The 19,774-nt window shown below is 57.2% G+C and overlaps 1 protein-coding gene across 1 annotated transcript; it reads right to left on the reverse strand.

Annotated features, from left to right (window-relative positions):
* Nucleotides 1-1,628: 1,628 nt before the first annotated feature.
* On the reverse strand, nucleotides 1,629-19,190 carry HIP1R (huntingtin interacting protein 1 related). The gene is made up of 32 exons (XM_057422626.1): nucleotides 18,975-19,190; nucleotides 14,391-14,454; nucleotides 13,844-13,986; nucleotides 13,233-13,289; nucleotides 12,917-12,997; nucleotides 12,721-12,797; nucleotides 12,229-12,290; nucleotides 11,069-11,209; nucleotides 10,062-10,119; nucleotides 9,886-9,961; nucleotides 9,556-9,693; nucleotides 9,411-9,469; nucleotides 9,265-9,337; nucleotides 8,747-8,930; nucleotides 8,584-8,672; nucleotides 8,205-8,321; nucleotides 7,692-7,793; nucleotides 7,316-7,510; nucleotides 6,950-7,097; nucleotides 6,580-6,666; nucleotides 6,175-6,282; nucleotides 5,679-5,815; nucleotides 5,002-5,112; nucleotides 4,832-4,890; nucleotides 4,497-4,527; nucleotides 4,321-4,383; nucleotides 3,867-3,967; nucleotides 3,229-3,334; nucleotides 2,412-2,535; nucleotides 2,226-2,287; nucleotides 1,868-2,056; nucleotides 1,629-1,774 (listed from the first exon to the last, which is right to left on the reverse strand). Exons 1-32 carry the CDS (start codon nucleotides 19,065-19,067, stop codon nucleotides 1,736-1,738), a joined length of 3,174 nt encoding a protein of 1,057 aa, XP_057278609.1. The 5' UTR covers nucleotides 19,068-19,190; the 3' UTR covers nucleotides 1,629-1,735.
* Nucleotides 19,191-19,774: the final 584 nt, after the last annotated feature.

Below are 19,774 nucleotides of genomic sequence, written 5' to 3' on the forward strand. Positions count from 1 at the left end.
TAAATGTGTTGTCCTGAGATACAGCAATTAAAATGCCAGGTACCTGCTTTACAGCCTCTTGTTAATCACACAAATGAAAAATCATGGGGGGTTTATTGTGGCTTGTATGCAATTTGATTGTAATTGTTTTAGGGGGGGTGCAAGGATGAAAATGTTGATGTTAGACCCTTATAACTCTCCTCTTAAATATAAGGATGCTGCATTCACCCTGTCATGGGCCTTCTTGCTGAGCTCCAACTGCTCCAAACCTACCCTTTCATGGGTGCACCCAGCAGTGCAGTGACACAGCCCTGCAAACACTCCCAGAACAAACACAATCCCCATCCCTTGCAGGTGCGTGCCAATGGCCCCCATGCACAGCAGTGAGGCTGCAGGTAAGGGCTGGCCTGGCTGGAAGCTGGAAGGTGGCACTGATCCTGCACCCATGCTGCTGCAGCTGCTTCTTAGTCATTTAATGACTTACATTCAGTAAGGCTGACATGAAAGCCATGGAATTATGGTGCTGCTGCTGTACCTGGGGGAGCTGCTTGCTCTGGGCTGTATGGCTGGAGGCACCTGCATACAGACCTATATGCTGTATACATGTGTGTATATGCTCAGGCCTATATGCTCAAATACGTATGTACCTATCCATCTATCTATAAATATGCAAACATGCATATATATAAATACATATATAGGCACACACAGAGCCATACATGCCACACATACAGAATATGACTCTATATATATATTTATGCACATCTATACGTATATGTGTATATATACGTATATATATATACACACACACACTGATGCACCTGCCTCTGTGCTTTAGCTAATTACTTTAAGGCCCTTTATTGCCTTTTGCTCCCCAGTATTCAGGGCCAGCTTGCTTCAAGCAGCAGAGCCCCATGCCGTAGCCCTGGCATCGGTCCCCTCCCCACCAAGCAGCTGAGCAGGCACCACGGCATCTACTTTAAATATTGCTTCTTTAATAATCTCTATCGTGGTAGTAGCTCCAAGGGAAGATACAGCTGACAGGACCTTTTCTTCTGCCCCCCACCCCACCCCAGCGTCTCCCCACATCAGTAATTCCTTATTGCTGCAGACTCCTCCATCCCCTGGCTCCCATTGGCCACGGCTGGATTTAATTCTGCTACATCTCTTAAATATAAAACAGAACGCAACTGATCCCGACAGCGCTGCGGTGCTATAAAATAGAACAGGACAACGCAAGGGCTGCATCCTTATTGCCAGTGTGTGCCAGTAGCTGCTTTTCCCCTTTCCAAAGCCCTGCCCCGTGTGCCGGTTCAGGCTCACGTCTCCCTCTCCATGGAGGGGCCGATCCCAGGCCGAAACAAAGTCCCGTTATTCCTCAGGCTGGGAAAAGGGAATTAAAAAACGGCTGCAAGAAAAGCTCAAGTTTCCTACTTTAAAAACAGCTCTTGGAAAGGGTCCGAGCAGTACAGTAGAGAGCTACAGGTACTCCTAGTGCTGATCGACAGAGTCCTTACAAAAGGATATAACCCAAACGAACCCCAAATTAAATTAACCTGGAGGAGGAGGAGGGGGCCGGGGGAGAGCACCCCCCCCCCCCCAAAATAGATAAAAATCAAGTGAAGAAAAATACAAATAAAAATAAAGAATTCCTTAGAAAACTCCAGTTTTGCGGGCGGGAGGAGGGCCCGGCGCAGGAAGGCACACGAGCGCGAAGGCAGCGTGAGCTGGTGGATGGGCACCCAGCCAGCCCCTGTTAGACGTGAGGGGGGTACGGGCCGGCGTCTCGCTGGGGCTGAAATGAGAAGAGGGAAGACACCAAAATACCAGCCCCGGTGCTGTGAACACCCTCCCCACTGTGTATTTACCCCCCCCCACCAGGACCTACCTCCCCGTGTCCGGGTTTCTGAGCCAACGGGGGCTTCTTGAGGATGCCTCTTCTAGGGGCTGGTGCTGGCTTTGCCTCCCCATCCTCTTCTGTGTCGTAGGTCCCGGCCAGGGCATAGTGCTGCTTCCTCAGCTCGCCCAGGCGCACCCGCTCGCCCTCCAGGCGCTTCTCCAGCTCCAGCACCTTCACCTGCAGCCAAAGAGCAGCCCTGGGTCCTGCGCATCGCAGGGGGGTGATCCCCACCAGCAGCAGCACCATGATGAAGGTGGTAAGGAAGGGACCCCCCCCCCCCACGCAATGTGCAGGTCCAGATCAGGACCTGAGGCTGGCAGCACCAAAGCCACCTTCACGTCCGTACCTGTGTTTCCATCTCTTCCTTCTTCAGCTTGATGAGGGACATGCCCGAAAAGTCCATGGTGTCTGTGGAGAGAAGCAAGGGTCCTCTCTGAGCACACCCTCCTCATGTCCCAGCGCCCAGCTGGCTGAACACAGACATAAAAGGGATCTGGGGAGGGGTTCTCCCCTTTCCTTGCAAACCCCTCACCTTTCTCCTCGATCTGCTCTTGCCCTGACTTGGTGGAAGCCACCACATTGGCCGCCATCTCATTGACGTTGCGGGAGCACTCCTGGAGCTTGCCCAGGTTCCTGCTGCTCTTCTCGGCTTTTACCTGCAAAGAGCAGAGACCACGTCGGGATGGAGCTCGGATGTGACAGCCTGGGGGTGGAACGGATGGACAGACAGATGGACACCTGCTTATCCTTGCTGATCCCATCACGGCCAAGCAACATGACCCGTGCGAGCCCTGGGGCACCAAACCAGCTCTGCTCCCACGGGAGCACACACGGATAAGCAGCATCAGTGAAGGCAGAGCTATTTTTCTTCTCACCATGCTCTTAATTTTAAAGCCATCTGCTGTAAAACCCCATGTGGGTCCTCCTCCCCCAGCCTGCCTCCCTGTTTGCTCATGGAAACCTCTACCCATGAGCACCTTTCCTGTTGGTGTGGGTGAAAGCAAGGACCAAACTCCATCATTGTCAATGCTGGCTCCCGCAGGGGCTTAGTTGAGGGTTCTTATTAATGATTAACATCTTCTTTACATAAGCAGCTTAACAGGAGGTTTTACACATCTCCATTTCCAAGGCAAGGTGTGGGAATATTGATGCAGGTGAAAACAGATGGATTAAAATCACAGACTGACTTTGTAATAGGAAGAGCTTCCCTTCCTCCCTGCTCCGGGAGGACGCTGCAGGACCACTGGATAACAAACCACTGCCTGAGAGCACCCACGGGACAACACTGTGGGAGCAAAACGCCCTCAAGCTCGAGGAGCTGCATGCAGGAACGTTGTTGGGATACTCACCTTGGAGGCAGCTACGAGCTGGGCTGTGCTGGCAGCGATTTCATGGGAGCAGACGATGAGCTCTTCGTATTTGCCCATGTGCAGGACAACTCTGTCTGCTGACTCCCTGTGGTATGGGTCAGAAGGAACATTGCGTTAGATCCTCACCATGCCTACAAACCAGGTGCAGATTATTTAGCCCCTGCTCTATCCTTAGAAACCAAGACCCTGAACCAGCAGCTCTGCCTGTAATTATTTAAAGCTCATTTACAAAGCAATTACTCAAAGCCCCAATGCAGATGCTTTGGATAGGTACAAAACAGCAGCAGAGGCAGGACCGTGTGTCCATAATGACGTGGGTGGGATTTTTAAAGGTTTATCCCAAACCACCCCTGCTGGCACAGGGATACCCTGCACCACTCCCAACCTCCCCATCCACAACCATCTGAGCAGGAACTTGGACATGGAGCATTCGATTTGAAGCAGCTTTGCAAGCAGGAACTGGCAGCCCCTATTTCACTGACCCGGGATGCTCTGTGAGGAATTAGCAGTAATGCCCCGTGCAGACTCAGTTGCGTGGCACAACTTGGGTTACTGGGTGATGGAGAAGCACGGGCCAGCCCCAGGCACAGCCCTAGGAGAGGTCCCCGGGTACCTACACGAGCTGCGTGGCTCCCCATCCCACCGCCTTGGAGGCAGAGATCAGCCCTTCGGTCCAGCGCGAGTTCTTGGCATAAAACTCCTGAGTTGTTGCTGCCCCCTGTTGTTACGAGAACATTATGGCCTGGATTAACTTGGTTCTTACAAACAACAACGTTTAGATCCATAAAGCCATATAAAATATCCGTATAATACAAGACAATATAGAAATTCATCTATAAAGCCATAAAGCAAGGGACTGGCAGCATTTCTGCGCCCTTCAGGCAATACTTGATGGCCTGGTTAAATAGGTATCAATAAAACAAGTATTAGAGCTGCAAGCCTGCAGATCTGGGCTGGGTTTAAAACACACAGATTGAGGCCATTGCCTTTAGACAAACAAGGCTTTACAAAGGTGACAGCGATGTGTGCAGAGAACACGGGGCTGAGCAGCCCGTCTCCAGAGAGACCTACCCGGCCACTTTCTACTATCTCCTTCTGCAGGTTCGTAGATGTCATTACAAGAAGCCTAATGGCCTGGAATGAAGAGAAAGAGGGTCTGATATTTGACAGGGATTGGATTGATGCTGCCAATGGGGGGAAGTTACAGTTCTGCTTTGATGCCCCAGCTCCATTTGTGCAGTACTCACCTTCATGAGGTCCGTGCAGGAGTTCAGAATCCTGTAGGGAAACAAGAGGAAGCATTCAGCATCCTCCAATGCTGTGTCCCAGTTATAAAACGGGTCTGTTCTGGAGGCCAGCCAGCCTGCAGGTTACTTCTAAGCAGCCCACAAAGCAGCTGTGAGCAATGGGCTTAGACATGCAAGACCAAGGTCCACCCTTCTAAAGAGGATGTCGTGCTCAGCACAAGGACGATGCAGGATCGGGTTGCAAATGGGGCTTTGGAGCAGAGCACAACCCAGGAGGGTATGGGCACAGACAGAAACCTGCCCATGGCCGCCACATGCCACCCCTCAACACTCACCGCTCATTCACTTCAAGCTTAACACCAGAGCTCTCGTTCCTGGCCTGGCTCATCATCTCCTGGTGGGAAACACAAGAGGGAAGTTGGATGCTGCACTGCAGGCTGGAGGAGAGATGGACGCTTTGCTGCCCCAAGGCACCAAAATGGTTCACCCTGCAGCTCCGTCTCACCTCTATCCTCCTGACAGCATCCTCAATCGCCTTGGAGGTGGAGGCCATCTCCTTCTCAACCATGTCCCCCAGCTCTTCTTGCTTGATGTCCAAGCTTTTGGGCCTCAGCTCCTGCCGAAGGAGGCAGAAGTCACCAAGAGGTTTTAGGCAGAGAAGGAAATATTTGTGAGGAATAACACCAAAGCAAGGCACCCAACCCCCTTTTTTCCCCCTTAAATAAATAAAGCTGCAGGAGCACATCACAAGGGTGAAGGCACATGTGCAGCAAACACGGCACAGGGTAAGAAATGCCCCAAATCAAGGTGACAAAACTCAATCACAGGAGCAGTTTTGGCAGGGCAGAGCTCCAGAGGGCTCCAGAGAGCTACGAGCCTTTGAATTAACAGCGGCTCAATGGAAAAGACAAATGGATAACCTGTGGGAATGTGGCACAAGCCACGCCAAAGAGCTCACTCCAACCCAGCATCCCTGGGCTACTTCAGAGATTTCAGCTCTGGACTATGGGAAATGCCATAAAAGCCATGGGTTTGGGTATCCTTCTTTAAAAAGGGGCAGCCTGAGCAAACTCCCACCTTGACAAACGGAGGCATCATCCTTCTGCATTCCCTTTGGGAAACACCCATGCCAGAGATCCCCCCCTGCCAGCCCCGATGGGTGCAATGGGCTCCATCTCCTACCTGGGCCAGCTGCAGGACCTCTCGCAGCGCCCGCCGCACGTCCCCCAGCTCAGCACATCCCAGGGTCTGCTTGTCCTTCAGCTTGCCCAGGTAATCCAGGCTCTGCTGCCCACAGTCCCGGCACGTCTCCGTCAGCCCTGCGGAGAGGATGGGTTGGTAACAGGTCCCTCAATGGACAACGGGTCCCTCCACCCCATCCCCACCACCCTCACCTTCCTCCTCCCCTCAGCTATGGGGATGATGCCACGCATCAATGGCATTCAGAAGTTTATTGCAGAAGAGGATAAATCCATTTCCATGAGCGAAGTAACAACCCTGGCCCAGGAAGGGGCACCAGAACATGAGGTATGCTGGGGGGATAGGACCACGCTGCCCCCAGGGAAGACCTGCCCCATAACCAGTCCCTACCACAGGATGCTTTGGCATGGCAGCCCCCCCAAAACACCCCACAAGCATAAAGAACCCCCAATATGAAGTGTCCATGCACAGCACTCACGGTCAGCGTGGTCAGTGGGAGCCAGATGGGACGTGGCACTGCCGTTCACAATGGTGTCGGCCGTCAAGTGTGCAAAGAGGGCCAGAGCCCCCACCAGCCCCGCAGCATCTGATGGTGAGATGATGGGCTCAGGTGCTGCCAGCCCAGGGCACCGCTTGCCATGTCCTGGGGGCTTCAACCCACCCCTGAACACACTCAAGGGTCAATACAAGAGCTTGGAGAGGTTGGCATTGACCGCATCGTTGCTCCTGGAGCGAGCACATTGCAACCCACCCGCTCCATCCCTCCATCACCAGGGCACTGCACGCTTGCCGATGGCCCCAAAGTATGTATAATAATAAACAAAGGATGTATGATAATAGAAACAAGGTGCAAGCGATGCCACCGGTCCCCAGCCCCAGGTACCTGCCATGGAGGCCACGTACTGCGCGTGCCCGTTCTCCAGGGCATCCGTGGACTCCAGCGCTGCCTGCGCCCGGCTCAGCAGGTAATCTGCAATGAGTTTAGCTTCGTTAGTGTCTGAACGAGCACGAGTGCCGACTCCATGAGGCACCATTCAGTGGAAGCCAAGACAGCTCAGGTCCCTGTGGCCCTGGCCTGGGAACAACGCTAAAATCTGAGCAAAACAGTGCTGAGATTGGAGCTAAAAGTTCATTCCTGGGAAATCTGACCCCAGTCTCCTTGGGTGTAGTATTTGGGAGGGGAAAAAAGGCCTGGGGGAAGCTGAGAGGCAATGCTATCCGGGTTGTAGACCCCATGGTCAAGTGGGATGTACCGGGGGAGCTGGTGCAGCGGATGTGCAGTGGATCATCCAGCTTGGCCACGGCGTCCCGGAGGATGTCCTCTGCCTCCCGCACCGTCTGCTGCAGGATGATGAACTGCTCGTCCAGCAGCTTCTGCTGCAGGCTCTGCTCCTGGCTGCTCTGTGGGGTGTGAGGAACAAGCGAGTTGCACAGCTGGGACACAGGACCCCTATCACCCCTGGCCCATCACCATCACATCCCTCGAGAGCATCTTTGCAGGATTAGACCCGAGCATCCCATTATTGCTGCTGCCAAGTCACATCCCACTGGCTACACCAGCGACGGCTCATCTGAGCTCCCCGATTGCTCAGCACCCCCGAGGACATCTCACTCCATACCTTCTCCAGGAGCCTGCCCTGCAGCTCTCGTATCTCCCTCGAGGTCTTGTCCACCTCCTGGCTCAGCTGCAGCTCCTTCTCCTCAATGAGGCCACGTGTGGAGAGCAGCTCACGCTCCTTCTCACTCACGGACCGCCTCAGCACCTCTTTCTCAGCGTGCAGGGCCTCCACCTGAGCACTGAGCTCTGTGCCTGCCTGCCAGCGGGACCAGGAGACCCCTGTCACCATGTCATGAGCCCAACAGGGGGAAGCTGAGGACAGGCCCAGCTCCTGACCCTGATGGGATGGACCCACATTCAGCCCCAATGACATTGCCTTGAGCTACTGTTTGCTGTGTGATGGGTTTCGGGGCACATCCTGCACCCCAGCCTCGTACCTGCTTGGCGTGGCTGAGCGAGCGCTGCGCCTGCTCCAGCTCTTCCCGCCGGGCATCCAGCTCCTGCCGCAGCTGCTCCATCTGCAGGCTCTGGTCCTCCAGCTGCAACCACACGGCCATGGAGCTGCAGGCACGCTCCAGCCCCGCTTGGCACCGGCACGCAGCCAGCGCCATGGGAATGAATCCGGATGTGTTTTGCGGGAGGGGTTTTCAGGATATTGGGGGGGGTTCTCCTTTCCCCAGGGCAGGGATTTTGGGAGCAGCCCCCAGTGAATGAAAGCACCCAAAGCCATTAATCTGCATCGTGGCATTTTCTTGGGGGAAGAAAAGGCAGATTTGGGCAAGAGGGAGTGCAGCATGCATTGAATAACGCCTTCCCGAGGAGCCAGGGCGACTCCTTCCAGGATCAGGGACTGACACCAACCACCACCTCTACCCCTTGCACCCAAACTGTGTTTCCCAGGCTGGGAAGGGCCCCATGGCAGGGAAGGATGCAGGGCTCTGCCGGCTCACCTTCATCTCTGCCTCTCGCTTGACCTGCTCCACCTGAAAGGCCAACTGCTCCTTGACACGTGCCACCTCCTCCTGGCTCTGCTGCGTGACCGTCAGCTGCTTGGCAGTGTCAGCGTTCTGCACGGGGACATGGGGCTTACTGGGCATCAGAGGGGGGATCCCACCAGAGCCACGCTCGCTCCCATCAAATTCTGGCTCAGGGGACACCTCCAAGATGCCTTTCTCACAGCCTCTGGGATGCTGACTGCTTGTGAACACGAATTCAAGGGGGGTATCCCACCCAGTGCTCAGAGGTCCCTGGATGCAGGCTGACGGCACCAACATGGGGTAGGGCTGAAGGCGGCAGTCAGCCCCTGCCCGGCACGAGCAGCAGCGTTACCTTCCTGAGGAGCTCAGCGTGCGTGTTGATGAGCTCGCTGTGCTTCTCCTTCAGCTTCGTGTAGCGGATCTCGGTGGCGGCGGCTTTCTCTGAACAGGGCGAGAAAGCATCAGCACCGGTGCTGAGGACACCCCGCGGCCCACGGGTGCTGCAGGGCACCTACTTTCTGCCTCGGCGCAGAGCCGCTGGGACCTGTCGCTGTCCTGCTTCACCCTCTGCAGCTTCTCCAGCTCATCCCGCAGCTGCTCGTTGTCCACCAGCGCCTTCTGCTTCTGCTTGCGCTGCTCCTCCACTTCTCCCTCCAGGCTGTTGACCTGCGCCTTGAGCTGGGTGATGTACCGCTGCGCCTGCGGGGCACCGGCAGCGCTTGGGCACTGCCAGCGGCAACCAGCCCTCCCCGGCATCCCCATCCCGGTGCCTGGCTGTGATTTGGGCAAAGCTGCTGTGAGATGCATGGGAAAGCTCTGCCCTCCTGCTCCATCCCCGCTGCTAACAGATAACACGGGACAGGTCTCACACGCCTCCATCCCATAACATCAGGGTTCTGGCACTGGGAGAGGCCTAAAACACAGCACTGGGTGCCAGGACTCTGCTCCTGCTGCATCCCATTGGGGTTTCAACACTACAGCACTCAAAAGCACCCCACTCTCCCACACTGGCTGCTTCCCAACAGGGCTTTACCTCCAGTTTAATCTTCTCCATCTCTGCACGGAGCACGTCCACCTCCTTCTTCAGGCTCTCGATCTGTGCATCCCTGCAGGGAAAAGGCAGGTTGGTCTCATGTGGCAGTGGCCACCCCACTGGCATCACCACTGGACCCCCCATACCTGTCATCCCGAATGCCATTGGGAGGCCCAAAGGTTTGGTCAAATAGATCTGAGGTGACCTGGAGAAGACGGAGGGTGCTGAGCTGAGCCGGGCTGTGGGTGCCTGTGTCCTCCCATCCCAGGGTCCCCATGCCCAGGTCCCCACCTGTGGCTCCATGGTGGAAGCTGTGCTTATCTCAATGAGGTTCTCTGGCTCCTCATCCTCGGGGGCTTCCTCGGGGATGACAACCACAGGCTTCACGTGCTCGGCCAGCGCGGATGCCCGCAGGAAGTTCGGGGGGCTCTATGGGGACGAGATGCTGTGATGGCATCACCTGGGGTTTCGGGAACCACTGCAGCAGCGCAGCAAGAGAAGGGAGGCAGGCATCCCTGTGCCGCTGTGTCCTCAGGCACTGAACCCATCCACGGGGACACCCTGATCCCACAAGCTCTCCAAAGCATCACACACAAGCAGCACATGGAAACCCTGCCGTACCTCTGGCAGCCGCGGGATCTGGATGAGCCGCTTGAAATACAGCATGTCCGATGCCTTCTTAAAGAAGTTTTTGAGGCTGGAGAGGGGGGAAAGAAGAACTGCTTGTAGAGGAGGTGGGGAGAGGGGGGAATGGCAGCAAGGAGGGGACCCCAGCATCGCACTCAGCCATGGGTTACCTGCGAAACTGCTCATGGAAGCGGTCTCGGTGGCCTTGCAGCGTGTCGGCCGGCAGACCTGCAGTGATGGGGGGGACAGACATGGCTGATCCAGGGCTGCAAATTCATACACATGCAGCTGGATCCCTCTGGCTGCCACAGCCAGCAGGTTAAGGCCAGGTTGGAACGGGATGTGAGGGATCAGGAATGGAGTGGGGTGTCCCCATCCCTGGCATAGGGACCAGGGACACAGCACAGGAAGGTGGCTGTGGAAACCCCAAAATACCCATGTGAGGCCCCTTGCACCGTGCTGCCCAGCAATTCCATGGCTGGCAGGCCAAGGCTCATCAGTCTGAATTAATCAAGAACAAGCCCTTATAATTCCTTCATTTGGGATGTCTATATGGGATGGAGCAGGTCCTCAGGGCCTGGCTGGGATATGGGGACACGGCAATGGATGCCTCCATCCACGCAATCCTAATCCCCAAATCCATGCGGAAACCCAAGCTGGGAAAAGACCAGGATGGGGCACGTCCCCAGGACATGGAACTGTTGGAACAAGTCCAGAGGAGGCCACGAGGATGATCAGGGACTGGAGCACCTCCCATATGAAGACAGGCTGAGGAAGTTGGGGCTGCTCAGCCTGGAGAAGAGAAGGCTGCGTGGAGACCTCATAGCAGCCTTCCAGTATCTGAAGGGGGGCTATAGGGATGCTGGGGAGGGGCTCTTCATTAGGGACCGTAGTGACAGGACAAGGGGTAACGGGTTAAAACTGAAACAGGGGAAGTTTAGATTGGATCTAAGGAGGAAATTCTTTCCTGTCAGGGTGGTGAGGCACTGGAATGGGTTGCCCAGGGAGGCTGTGAATGCTCCATCCCTGGCAGTGTTCAAGGCCAGGTTGGACAGAGCCTTGGGTGCCATGGTTTAGTGTGAGGTGTCCCTGCCCACGGCAGGGGGGCTGGAACTGGATGATCTGAAGGTCCTTTCCACCCCTAACCATTCTGTGATTCTATGATTCTGTGACTCACAGGAGTGCAGCTTGAACATCAGCTTGACGGCGTAGTGATAGAGGTGGCTGCAGTCCTGGATGACCTGGATGAGGGGGGCCAGGCGGCACTGCACCGCCGACATCTGCGACACGGCCATCGACGTGTTGAGCTGCCTGAAAACTGGAGGGGGAGCACAGTGAGGTGCTGGCACCGCATCTCTGCTTGATCATTAACTACAAGGGATGTGGCTGTGCCAGGATAGGGGTCACACACCGGGGCTGCTGCCTGCCCTGTCCCTGCTGCGCTGGGAACACCCCCTTACAGGCAAGAACACCCAAAGGGACAACGGTGGCAGAGGAAAGGGGTGCTCAGCTCTGCCCTGGGTACCCCAACCCCAAAAAGGAGGGATCTAACCCCAAAACGATGTAAAGGCTGGGGAAGTATAGGGTTTTGCTCTGCTCTATTTAACCATGCAAGGAGCCGGGAGAGCATCCCAGGGCAGGGGATGGACCTGCCGACACTGCAACCTCGCATGCCCCGGCTCGGAAACAGATCCCTTCCCTTGGCAGGAATCCAGCCAGCAGATCCCCTCTGGCTCTTTCCCTGCTCAGCTTTAAAGTATTTATGAATATAAATTCTCTGCACAACTGGGTCAGGAGGAGACGCGGGAGCTGGTGGGAGCTGGGAGCACCGTGTCTCCTGCTGTGCCCCGTTTTCCAGGCTCCTGACTGGCAGCAGAGGAAGAAACTGCCCCATTTTTAAGCCATCTAAAAATTCCTGGAGAAGGAGCCAAGAGAATCGCACATTCCCAAAGGAATTTCAGCACGGGAAAACGAGTATTTAGAAAGAGGTACAGCCTCATCCTCTGCTTCGGGGAGATAGAAGGGATTTGGGTAACGCGTATGATTCACATGGTTGTACCAAAAGCAAAGAAGAGCCCACTTCAGAGCAGCGCTGCTCTGAAAACAACGCTCTGCACTGCTCAGGTGGGCTGAAACCACCACGTTCCTCAAGTGTTTTCCTACAACCACCTCTATAGGGCATCAACAGCGGAACAGAGCTGAGGAATGAGCTCAGAGACCTCCTCGCAGGAGGAGGAAGGAGCCGAGCCTCTGACCTCAGGCTCCGGAACAACATTCCTGACCAAAGAGCGAAACTATTGCTCAAGAGCCCCTGGGAGGGACCTGCTGCCTCCTCACCTGACTCCGACAGCTTCAGCTCCCAGTCCAGGTAGTCAAACAGCTCCACTGTCAGCTGGAAGCTGCCAAAGAGACCCCAAACCACATCACCCGTTAGCAGAGACATCCTTGCTCCAGCCGCTCACTATCACTGCAGGTCCTTATGAAGGTGAGGGCTCAGAATGACAAGGATTTGGGTTGGAAGGGACCTTAAAGCTCATCCAGTTCCAACCCCAGCCACGGGCAGGGACCCCTTCCACTAGAGCAGCTTACTCCAAGCCCCTGTGTCCAACTTGGCCTTCAGCACTGCCAGGGATGGAGCACCCGGAGCAGGTTTGCTCCCTGCTTTTCCATTCCTCACTGCTCTGCGGGTGCAGGAGGAATGAGGCCCCATCCAACCAGTTCATAAACTACCAGCGGGTGCCCTGCTCAGGAGCCGGCTCGTTGCAGGATGCTGCCAGCACGGAGCTGGTGAGCACGCACCGGGCGCTGTGCTCCCGCCAGGACACTCACATGTTGTTCACATCCGTCCCTGCTGTCTTCTCCAGCACCTCATCCGGCACCTCGAGGCCCGGGGGGAACTCGGGATGCTTTGTAAAAGGAGAGAGAAAACAGCAATCGCTGTGAATGCTTCCGCTGGGGTGAAGCATCCCCCGGGGAAGCCCCGTCCCCCAGCAGGACAGGCCACGGAGGCAGCAGAGGGTCTCACCTTGATGTGGAAGGAGATCTTGACGAGCAGGAGCCGTGTGTAGATGCTCACCAGCTGCCCATACCTGTCATGTAAATGGCCCTGCCAGAGACACGAGGGGAAATGAGGCAGGTGTGAAGTGATACAGCCAGATCCCACATGTGCCGGCGGCCCTATGGCTCTCACCCTCTTGCCCTTCACCATGCATGTAACCATCACCAGCAGGGTCACAGAGGAGGGGCTGTTTCAGGTGGTGCTTTGCCCTCCCTGTGCTCACAGTGGTTTTCACCACCTCCAAACTCCCCAGAAGGCACAAATCTCCTTTCACCCCACTCACCCACAGGTCCCCTGTCTCTCGGATGTTGCTGCGGTACCGCTGGCAATCCTGGAGGACCTAGGGGCAAAAGCATTAGAATCATAGAATAGAATCACAGAATAGTTAGGGTTGGAAAGGACCTTAAGATCATCCAGTTCCAACCCCCCTGCCATGGGCAGGGACACCTCACACTAAACCATCTCACCCAAGGCTCTGTCCAACCCGGCCTTGAACATGGCCAGGGATGGAGCATTCACAGCTTCCCTGGGCAACCCATTCCAATGCCTCACCACCCTAACAGGAAAGAATTTCCTCCTTAGATCCAATCTAAACTTCCCCTGTTTAAGTTTTAACCCGTTACCCCTTGTCCTGTCACTACAGTCCCTAATGAAGAGTCCCTCCCCAGCATCCCTATAGGCCCCCTTCAGATACTGGAAGCTGCTCTGAGGTCTCCACGCAGCCTTCTCTTCTCCAGGCTGAACAGCCCCAACTTCCTCAGCCTGTCTTCATATGGGAGGTGCTTCACAGCCCCATGGCCTGGGAAAAGCAGCAGGGACAGGGAGGGGAACCCACCCTTTGTGCAGAGGGACCCCCCCAGTGCAGCGGGAGGGATGCTCCGAGGGGACACTCACGTTGGGGTGGCCGTCACGCAGCACCTTGTGTAGGACATGGCAGAACTTCCAGCTGAGGATGGCGCTGCTGGGCAGGGGCAGCCCGATGGCGTAGGACCAGAAGGTGAAGGCTCCCTTCTCGTGATGAGTCCCCAGGATGATCCCTTCCCTCCAGTCAAGGCCAATGGGACACACATGGGAGCAGGGAACGGGCTGGGCTGGGGATTGTTCCTGTTCACACTCGTTACAAAGGGGACGCACACAGGGCACCGCAGGCACAGGGATCACTGACACGATGCTGCACTCACAGATAAAACCCCATTTCTTTTCCTACCCTGCTGCAAGGCACACCGGGGCCCTCTGCATTTTATTGCCCAAGAAATGCAACGTTCCTGCACTGCTCTTGTCTGCATCTCCACTGACGGATGAGCCTTCAAGATGCCAGCCCCCAACCAAGCTCTGCGTGGGTCTCCTGTCTCCCAAACCTCCCATAGCTCCGGCCCCACAGGGTGAAACCTCACACAAGCATCTCCTCTGCACCATCCAGGTGAGCCAAGGGAAAGGATACGTCGGGCATGTTTCTCCTTCACTGGTGCTTCTTGTGTGTTGATGGCTTTGCTGATGCTGATGGCCTGCAAGAGGAGAGAATGGCGTGACCCCTGCAGCTGGTGCTTTGGGGGAATACCCTGCATTTTATAACACCTCAAAGCTGTTTGCGACACACCAAAATAGGCTTTTTTACCCACAAAACAACCCGTTAAAAGCCAGAGCCAGGTCGCTATTGACCACACCGCTGATGCTCCTCCTTGACCCTGTCCCAGGGAACAAACCACTGCATTTCTGCAGCCTGAACTCGACTGTGTCCCCGGCAGCATCAAAGCACAGCAGCGAGATGCTGAATTCCAGGGTTGTTTGTCTGATCACAAGGAGCCTTTGAACTGGGGAGGAGGGAAGGCTTTTGAGGACCTCCCTTCATCCAAACGCAGTCCCCAGGCACGGAGGGGCTGGCAGCCACAATGCCCATTTAGACGGAGCAAAAACGAGGAGCAATGCGAGTGTCAGAACAGGATCATCCACCCTTTAACGTGTTTGACCACAGCACACTTTAAGGTACAAGTTTATTCCATAGGATGACCCACACAGGGGTCGGTTCTACTGAGCTGCTGTGATTGACGAGGATCTGGCTCCTCCTCACTGGTTCCCTACGGGCTCCACTGAGCTGCTTCACCCTCTCCCCAGTGCTGGAGCAGTGCCTGCGCCTACAAGCCCTTGCTCACCGGCAGAGGGAAAAGGTCCCAGCTGGAAAGGCAGGAAGCGACTCCGCCGCCGGCGCTAGTGCCGGAAGAGAAACCCGGTCCCTCCCTGCAGCCCCACAAGCCACAGAACCCTATAAAACCCGGGCAAGCACCTGCCCTGACACAGCCGCTTGTGCCGGGATGCCTCCGAACTGAGGCACCTTCCTGCGGGACCAGGAACCCGATGCCGAGCTATCGAGTGCTCCTGACTTATGCAGGAGGAACCCGATGCTGCGCTGAGGGGGCGATGCCAAAGGTGTCCGTGCACCGCATCAGCCCCGAAAGAGCCCAAAACAGCGGCACCCGCAAGCTGAGAGTGACAGCAACGAAACCACAGTGAATGGATCCCAAAAAGCGAGCCTGTCCCAAAGCGATGAGCCCAGGAAAAGAGGCGGGATTTGCCTTTCCCGCAGCGGGGAAGCCCCGGTGTCACCCTGCCATGTGGGGCCGTACAGCAGCAGCGGAGTTAAGCCGGTGACTTGCTGTAATCCTCTTATCCCCAAAGGTTAATGAGCCTGGAGCGCCCGGGAACAGGCACTTGCAGCACAACCACCCGAAAGCCTGGAGCTGATGGGGAGGCTGCATCCTTGATCCTTGGGCAGAGAGGAGATGCGCCTGGGGTCCTGGGGGCTGCCAGCATCTCCCAGTGCAACCAAAGCGATGCTTTACTGACAGAAGGCAAAGCTCATCACGCACCAGACAGTGACAAGATGATGGCTTTGCAAGGCAGGGCTTGGAGACGCACCTTGAGGCAAAGAGCTGCTAAAGGGGTTATTGCATCTTGCTGAGATCCCAAACCTGGGTTTGCAGATCCCAAACCTGGGCTTGCACTGCCTGCCTTGTGTGGGAGCAGCACGATGGGCTCATCCCAACACATCACACTCATCCCAACGCATCAGTGGGATCCAGGCTTCCAGATCCCCAGGAAAGGGAATGCTGTCTCATATCCCTAGGACAGGAGCTCAGCCACCCGGTACTGCCTGGTAGGATGGGACTAGGGCTGGGACCCAGCTGTCCTATCCCCAAACCAGGCTGTAATTCCCATTGGTGCTGGTGGTTTTATGGCATTTATGGCCCATAATGTCATTACCAACCAAACTCCAGCCCAGGAGCTGCTGCAGAGGCTGGTTTCACCTTGGTGATTCAGCACAGAGGTTTCTACAGGGCCATTTTACATCCAGCACAAGTGCAGGGGCAGCCCCTATCCCACCCACAGCACTGCCATGACACAGACTTAGCATGGTCCCAAATACACCATGGTGCCACCAAACCAATGCCAATCCCTTGGGGCCACTGCCCCAAATCCCAGGGTGGCCAGAACGTCCGTGAAGAGGTAACGGTGGGACCAGGGATGGGCATGGGGTGATGCTGCAGCCTGGGACATGCATGTCCCTACCGGCTGCTTGGTGAAGCTGGGCTGTGGATGGCTCTGAGACAGGGACATTGACTCTGACCCACACATCAGCAGCACATCTGGGGGTGGGCAGGTCCTGGCTGTCACTGCAGGCACACAATCAGCACTGCCAAGACTTTCATGCGGGAGGGGGTCCAACCCCAAAACCTGCCCATCCACGGGCCGCGGTGCCCACGGGAGCAGCCCCAACGCCTTACTCACAGCCCTCACGTACCAAGCTGGTGACTAAAGCCGGGATCAAAGCGCCCAAATGAAGGAGCAGGGTTTACATCCACCCTTTCTTTCCAGGCTGCTTTTAATTACGGCGTGATCCTCCCCACCCACAGCTCCCCAGGGCCCTGGCATCCCGCAGGAACACAATCCCGGGAGGGGAATGCCGGGTCCTGGCACAGTGCTTTGGGAGCAGGACATGGAGCTGGAAACCTCCCCGGCGAGGCGGTGCGAGGGCTGCTGGGTCAGCTGAACTGCAAACAGCAGCTCCGGAGTTCCCTTCCGAATGCTTCTCCTTCCCAAACCACACCACTGGGCAGTCACACACACGGTATTCCTGGAGCTCACTGGAGTTTTCACCTCCCTGCTTAAGAAAAGCAGGAATTGGCTACAGAAAAGGGCAAGTTTTGCTTCCTGCTGCAGGACAGCAGCTTCCCACCTCCCACAGCAGCCGCTCCAAGGGGGATGCCAGCATCACAACACCTCAAAAAGCATTTTAAGGGCAGCTGGTGACCTTCACAGCACCCAGGATCACACAACCCCTGCCTGCACCAGCGGGCATCACCCTGGCCTTTGCTGGGGAAACGAGATGGGGCTCCTGGTTTTGGCAGCATCGTGCTCCAGTGAAGGCACATGGAGGGGACAGGGCACTGGTGTCCTCATCATACAAAGGCGACCAGCGGCCATCTCCACAGCTGCTATAATTAGACATAAAAGGCAAATCAATACCCACATACTGACATTGGAAGAGTTTTGCTGTCACAGGAAGCATTACTACAGGAAACATTAGGATAACACTCCTTTAGGACTGTTTTCAAGCAGTTTTAGGGGTGGTGAACGTGCTCATCAGTCAGCGGGCCCCTGGTTTAGATCCAATGGATCAGTTTTGGGTGGTGAATGTGACCACCAGCCAGCGAACCCGTGGTTCAGATCCAATGGAGCACAGCCACCCCCTCGCCCTGCACACGGCTCTGCTCATGGTATCCCTGTGACCGTGAGCTCCCGCGCAGGACACACATCCCACCACCAAGCCCGGAAAGCCATGGAAGGGCAGAGGGAGGAGGGACACGCTCCGGCCCCGCCGGCACAGGCTGCCCTTCGGCACCAGAGGCAGCGCTGCCACCGCGGTTCTTTATCAGCGGTGCCCGGTGGGACGGCTGAAGGAGACGTGTCCAGAAGGAACCGGAATTGCCGGTTTCCTCGTGTTGCTCCCCAAACCCGACAGGATTCGTTTCCTACCCTGCGCGCCCGAGCAGCACCGTGACCCCGGGGACTGTGACACCTTCACTGGTGCTCTCCAGGTACAAACCAGCCCAGGGAAGGTCCAAGAAGGCAAAGGGGAGAGATCCCTGCTATGCAAGCACAGCCTGCAAACCAAGAGTGGCCTGGGGATGCATGCTGAGAGGGCACTATGGTTTTTGCTGGGGCAGCTGGTGAGCCCGTCCCTCTGTCCATCCCTGCCCATGCCGTTGGGGTAATAACATCCCACAAGCTGGATGACAGCCCTGTTGGTACCCTGAGCATCACTCACCCCATGGGGGCTGTGGGAAGGGCGATGGGCACCTCCCTGGGACCGGACATCCCGGTCCCCAAGGGCCACTCCACGCGTGGCCCAGACCCGGTATAAAACAACCCCCGGTGCTGCTGGGCAGCCCCTGCCCAGGGCCGAGGGGCACTGAGGGGATGCAGAGATGCCGTTAGCGGTGCGGGGGGGGGGACCGGGCTCAGCCGCGCCCCCGCCGGAGCCATAAAACTTCCCGTGTTTGCTCATGGCCGCGTTTACCTGCGATAAGGCCGCGAGGGTGCGGGGCGGGGGGGGCACACACACACACACACACACACACACACACACACCGCCCGCTCGGGGCTCTGCTGCCCGCCGGGGCGACGGGACCCGGCCCCAGTGCCCGGCCCAGGGGCAGCGGGACGGGCCGGTACCCACGCGGGACCGGGCCGGGACCACGGAGGGAGGAAGCGATGGGGCAGGTGGGGGCGGGAGAGCGTGCGCCGCACCGGTAGCAGGGACGGACGGACGGGCGGAGGGACGGGCGGAGGGACGGACAAACAGCGGCCGCGCCGCCCCACTGGGGGGTCCCTGGACCCAGCTTCCCCCCAAGGCCCCGCGTTCAGGGGATGCCCCGCGGAGGGGTCGGTCCCCACCACTCCCACCCCAGGTCGGGACCGGTACCGGAGCCGGTACCGAAGCACCCTCACCCCCTTCCGCCGCCCTTGCCTGGTTCTTGTCGAACTGCTCCCGCTCCGCCTCCAGGCTGTGCCCGCCGCGGCGGCTCAGCACCCTCGCCGGCACGCTCTTGATGCTGTTCATGGCGGCCGCGCTCCGGGCACCGGGTACCGAGCACCGGGAACCGCGCTCCGGGCAAGCAGCGCCCGGCCCCGCCGGCTCCTCCCGGCCGCGCACTGCGCCGAGCAGCTCCGCGCCCGGGCACAAGGGCGCCCCTAGCGGCCGCGCCAGGCCCCACCCACCCGCGGCAGGTGGAGCCCTGCCCGCACCCCCGAGCCGGGACCCGGAGCCCCGGGGAAGGGGCCGCGGGGTGATGGCTCCACCCGCTCCGCCGCCGCGTCCCGCTCCTCGTAGCGCGGAGGGGCCCCCCTCATCCCGCCCCAGACACGTCCAGGAGGGTCGGTACCCGCCCGTCAGCGCTCCCCCGTTGGGAAAGCCACGCAGCAGCGGGGGCAGAGACCCTGCGGCAGGGCTGGAGCCCGGCGGCAGCTTTGCTTTCTTTAGTAATTCAGTGTGAAAACACAATAGCAAAGGCACTGCCGGGAGTATCCGCAAGGCTTCCAGAAACACGGCAGCAGAGTTTGAGGCGGCCCGAGCCGTAGCGAACACGATTGGTTTGTACCTGAATCAGTTATCCCCCGATAACCCCCATTGCACAAACCGAGGGCAGCCCCAACGCACAACCCTGCAGCTCCAATGGTCCTCGTCGCATCGCTTCAGCTTGGTTTTCTGTATGACTTTACAGCTGCCATTTGAAACGCACAGGTTGTTCATTGCATTCACTCGTTGAC

Source organism: Pezoporus wallicus, unplaced genomic scaffold (assembly GCF_028554395.1).
Source record: "Pezoporus wallicus isolate ANWC-B61680 ecotype Strahan unplaced genomic scaffold, APGP_CSIRO_Pwel_v1 contig_9942, whole genome shotgun sequence".
Lineage (NCBI taxonomy): Eukaryota > Metazoa > Chordata > Aves > Psittaciformes > Psittacidae > Pezoporus > Pezoporus wallicus.

Coding starts and splice junctions, on each gene's coding strand:
- HIP1R (XM_057422626.1), bottom strand. CDS start 19,067: ATGAACAGCATCAAGAGCGTGCCGGCGAGGGTGCTGAGCCGCCGCGGC. Junction 6,667..6,949: donor CCGCTGCACCAGCTCCCCCG/GTACATCCCACT, acceptor AACTCATTGCAG/ATTACCTGCTGAGCCGGGCG. Junction 5,816..6,174: donor TCCCACTGACCACGCTGACC/GTGAGTGCTGTG, acceptor TCCTCTCCGCAG/GGCTGACGGAGACGTGCCGG.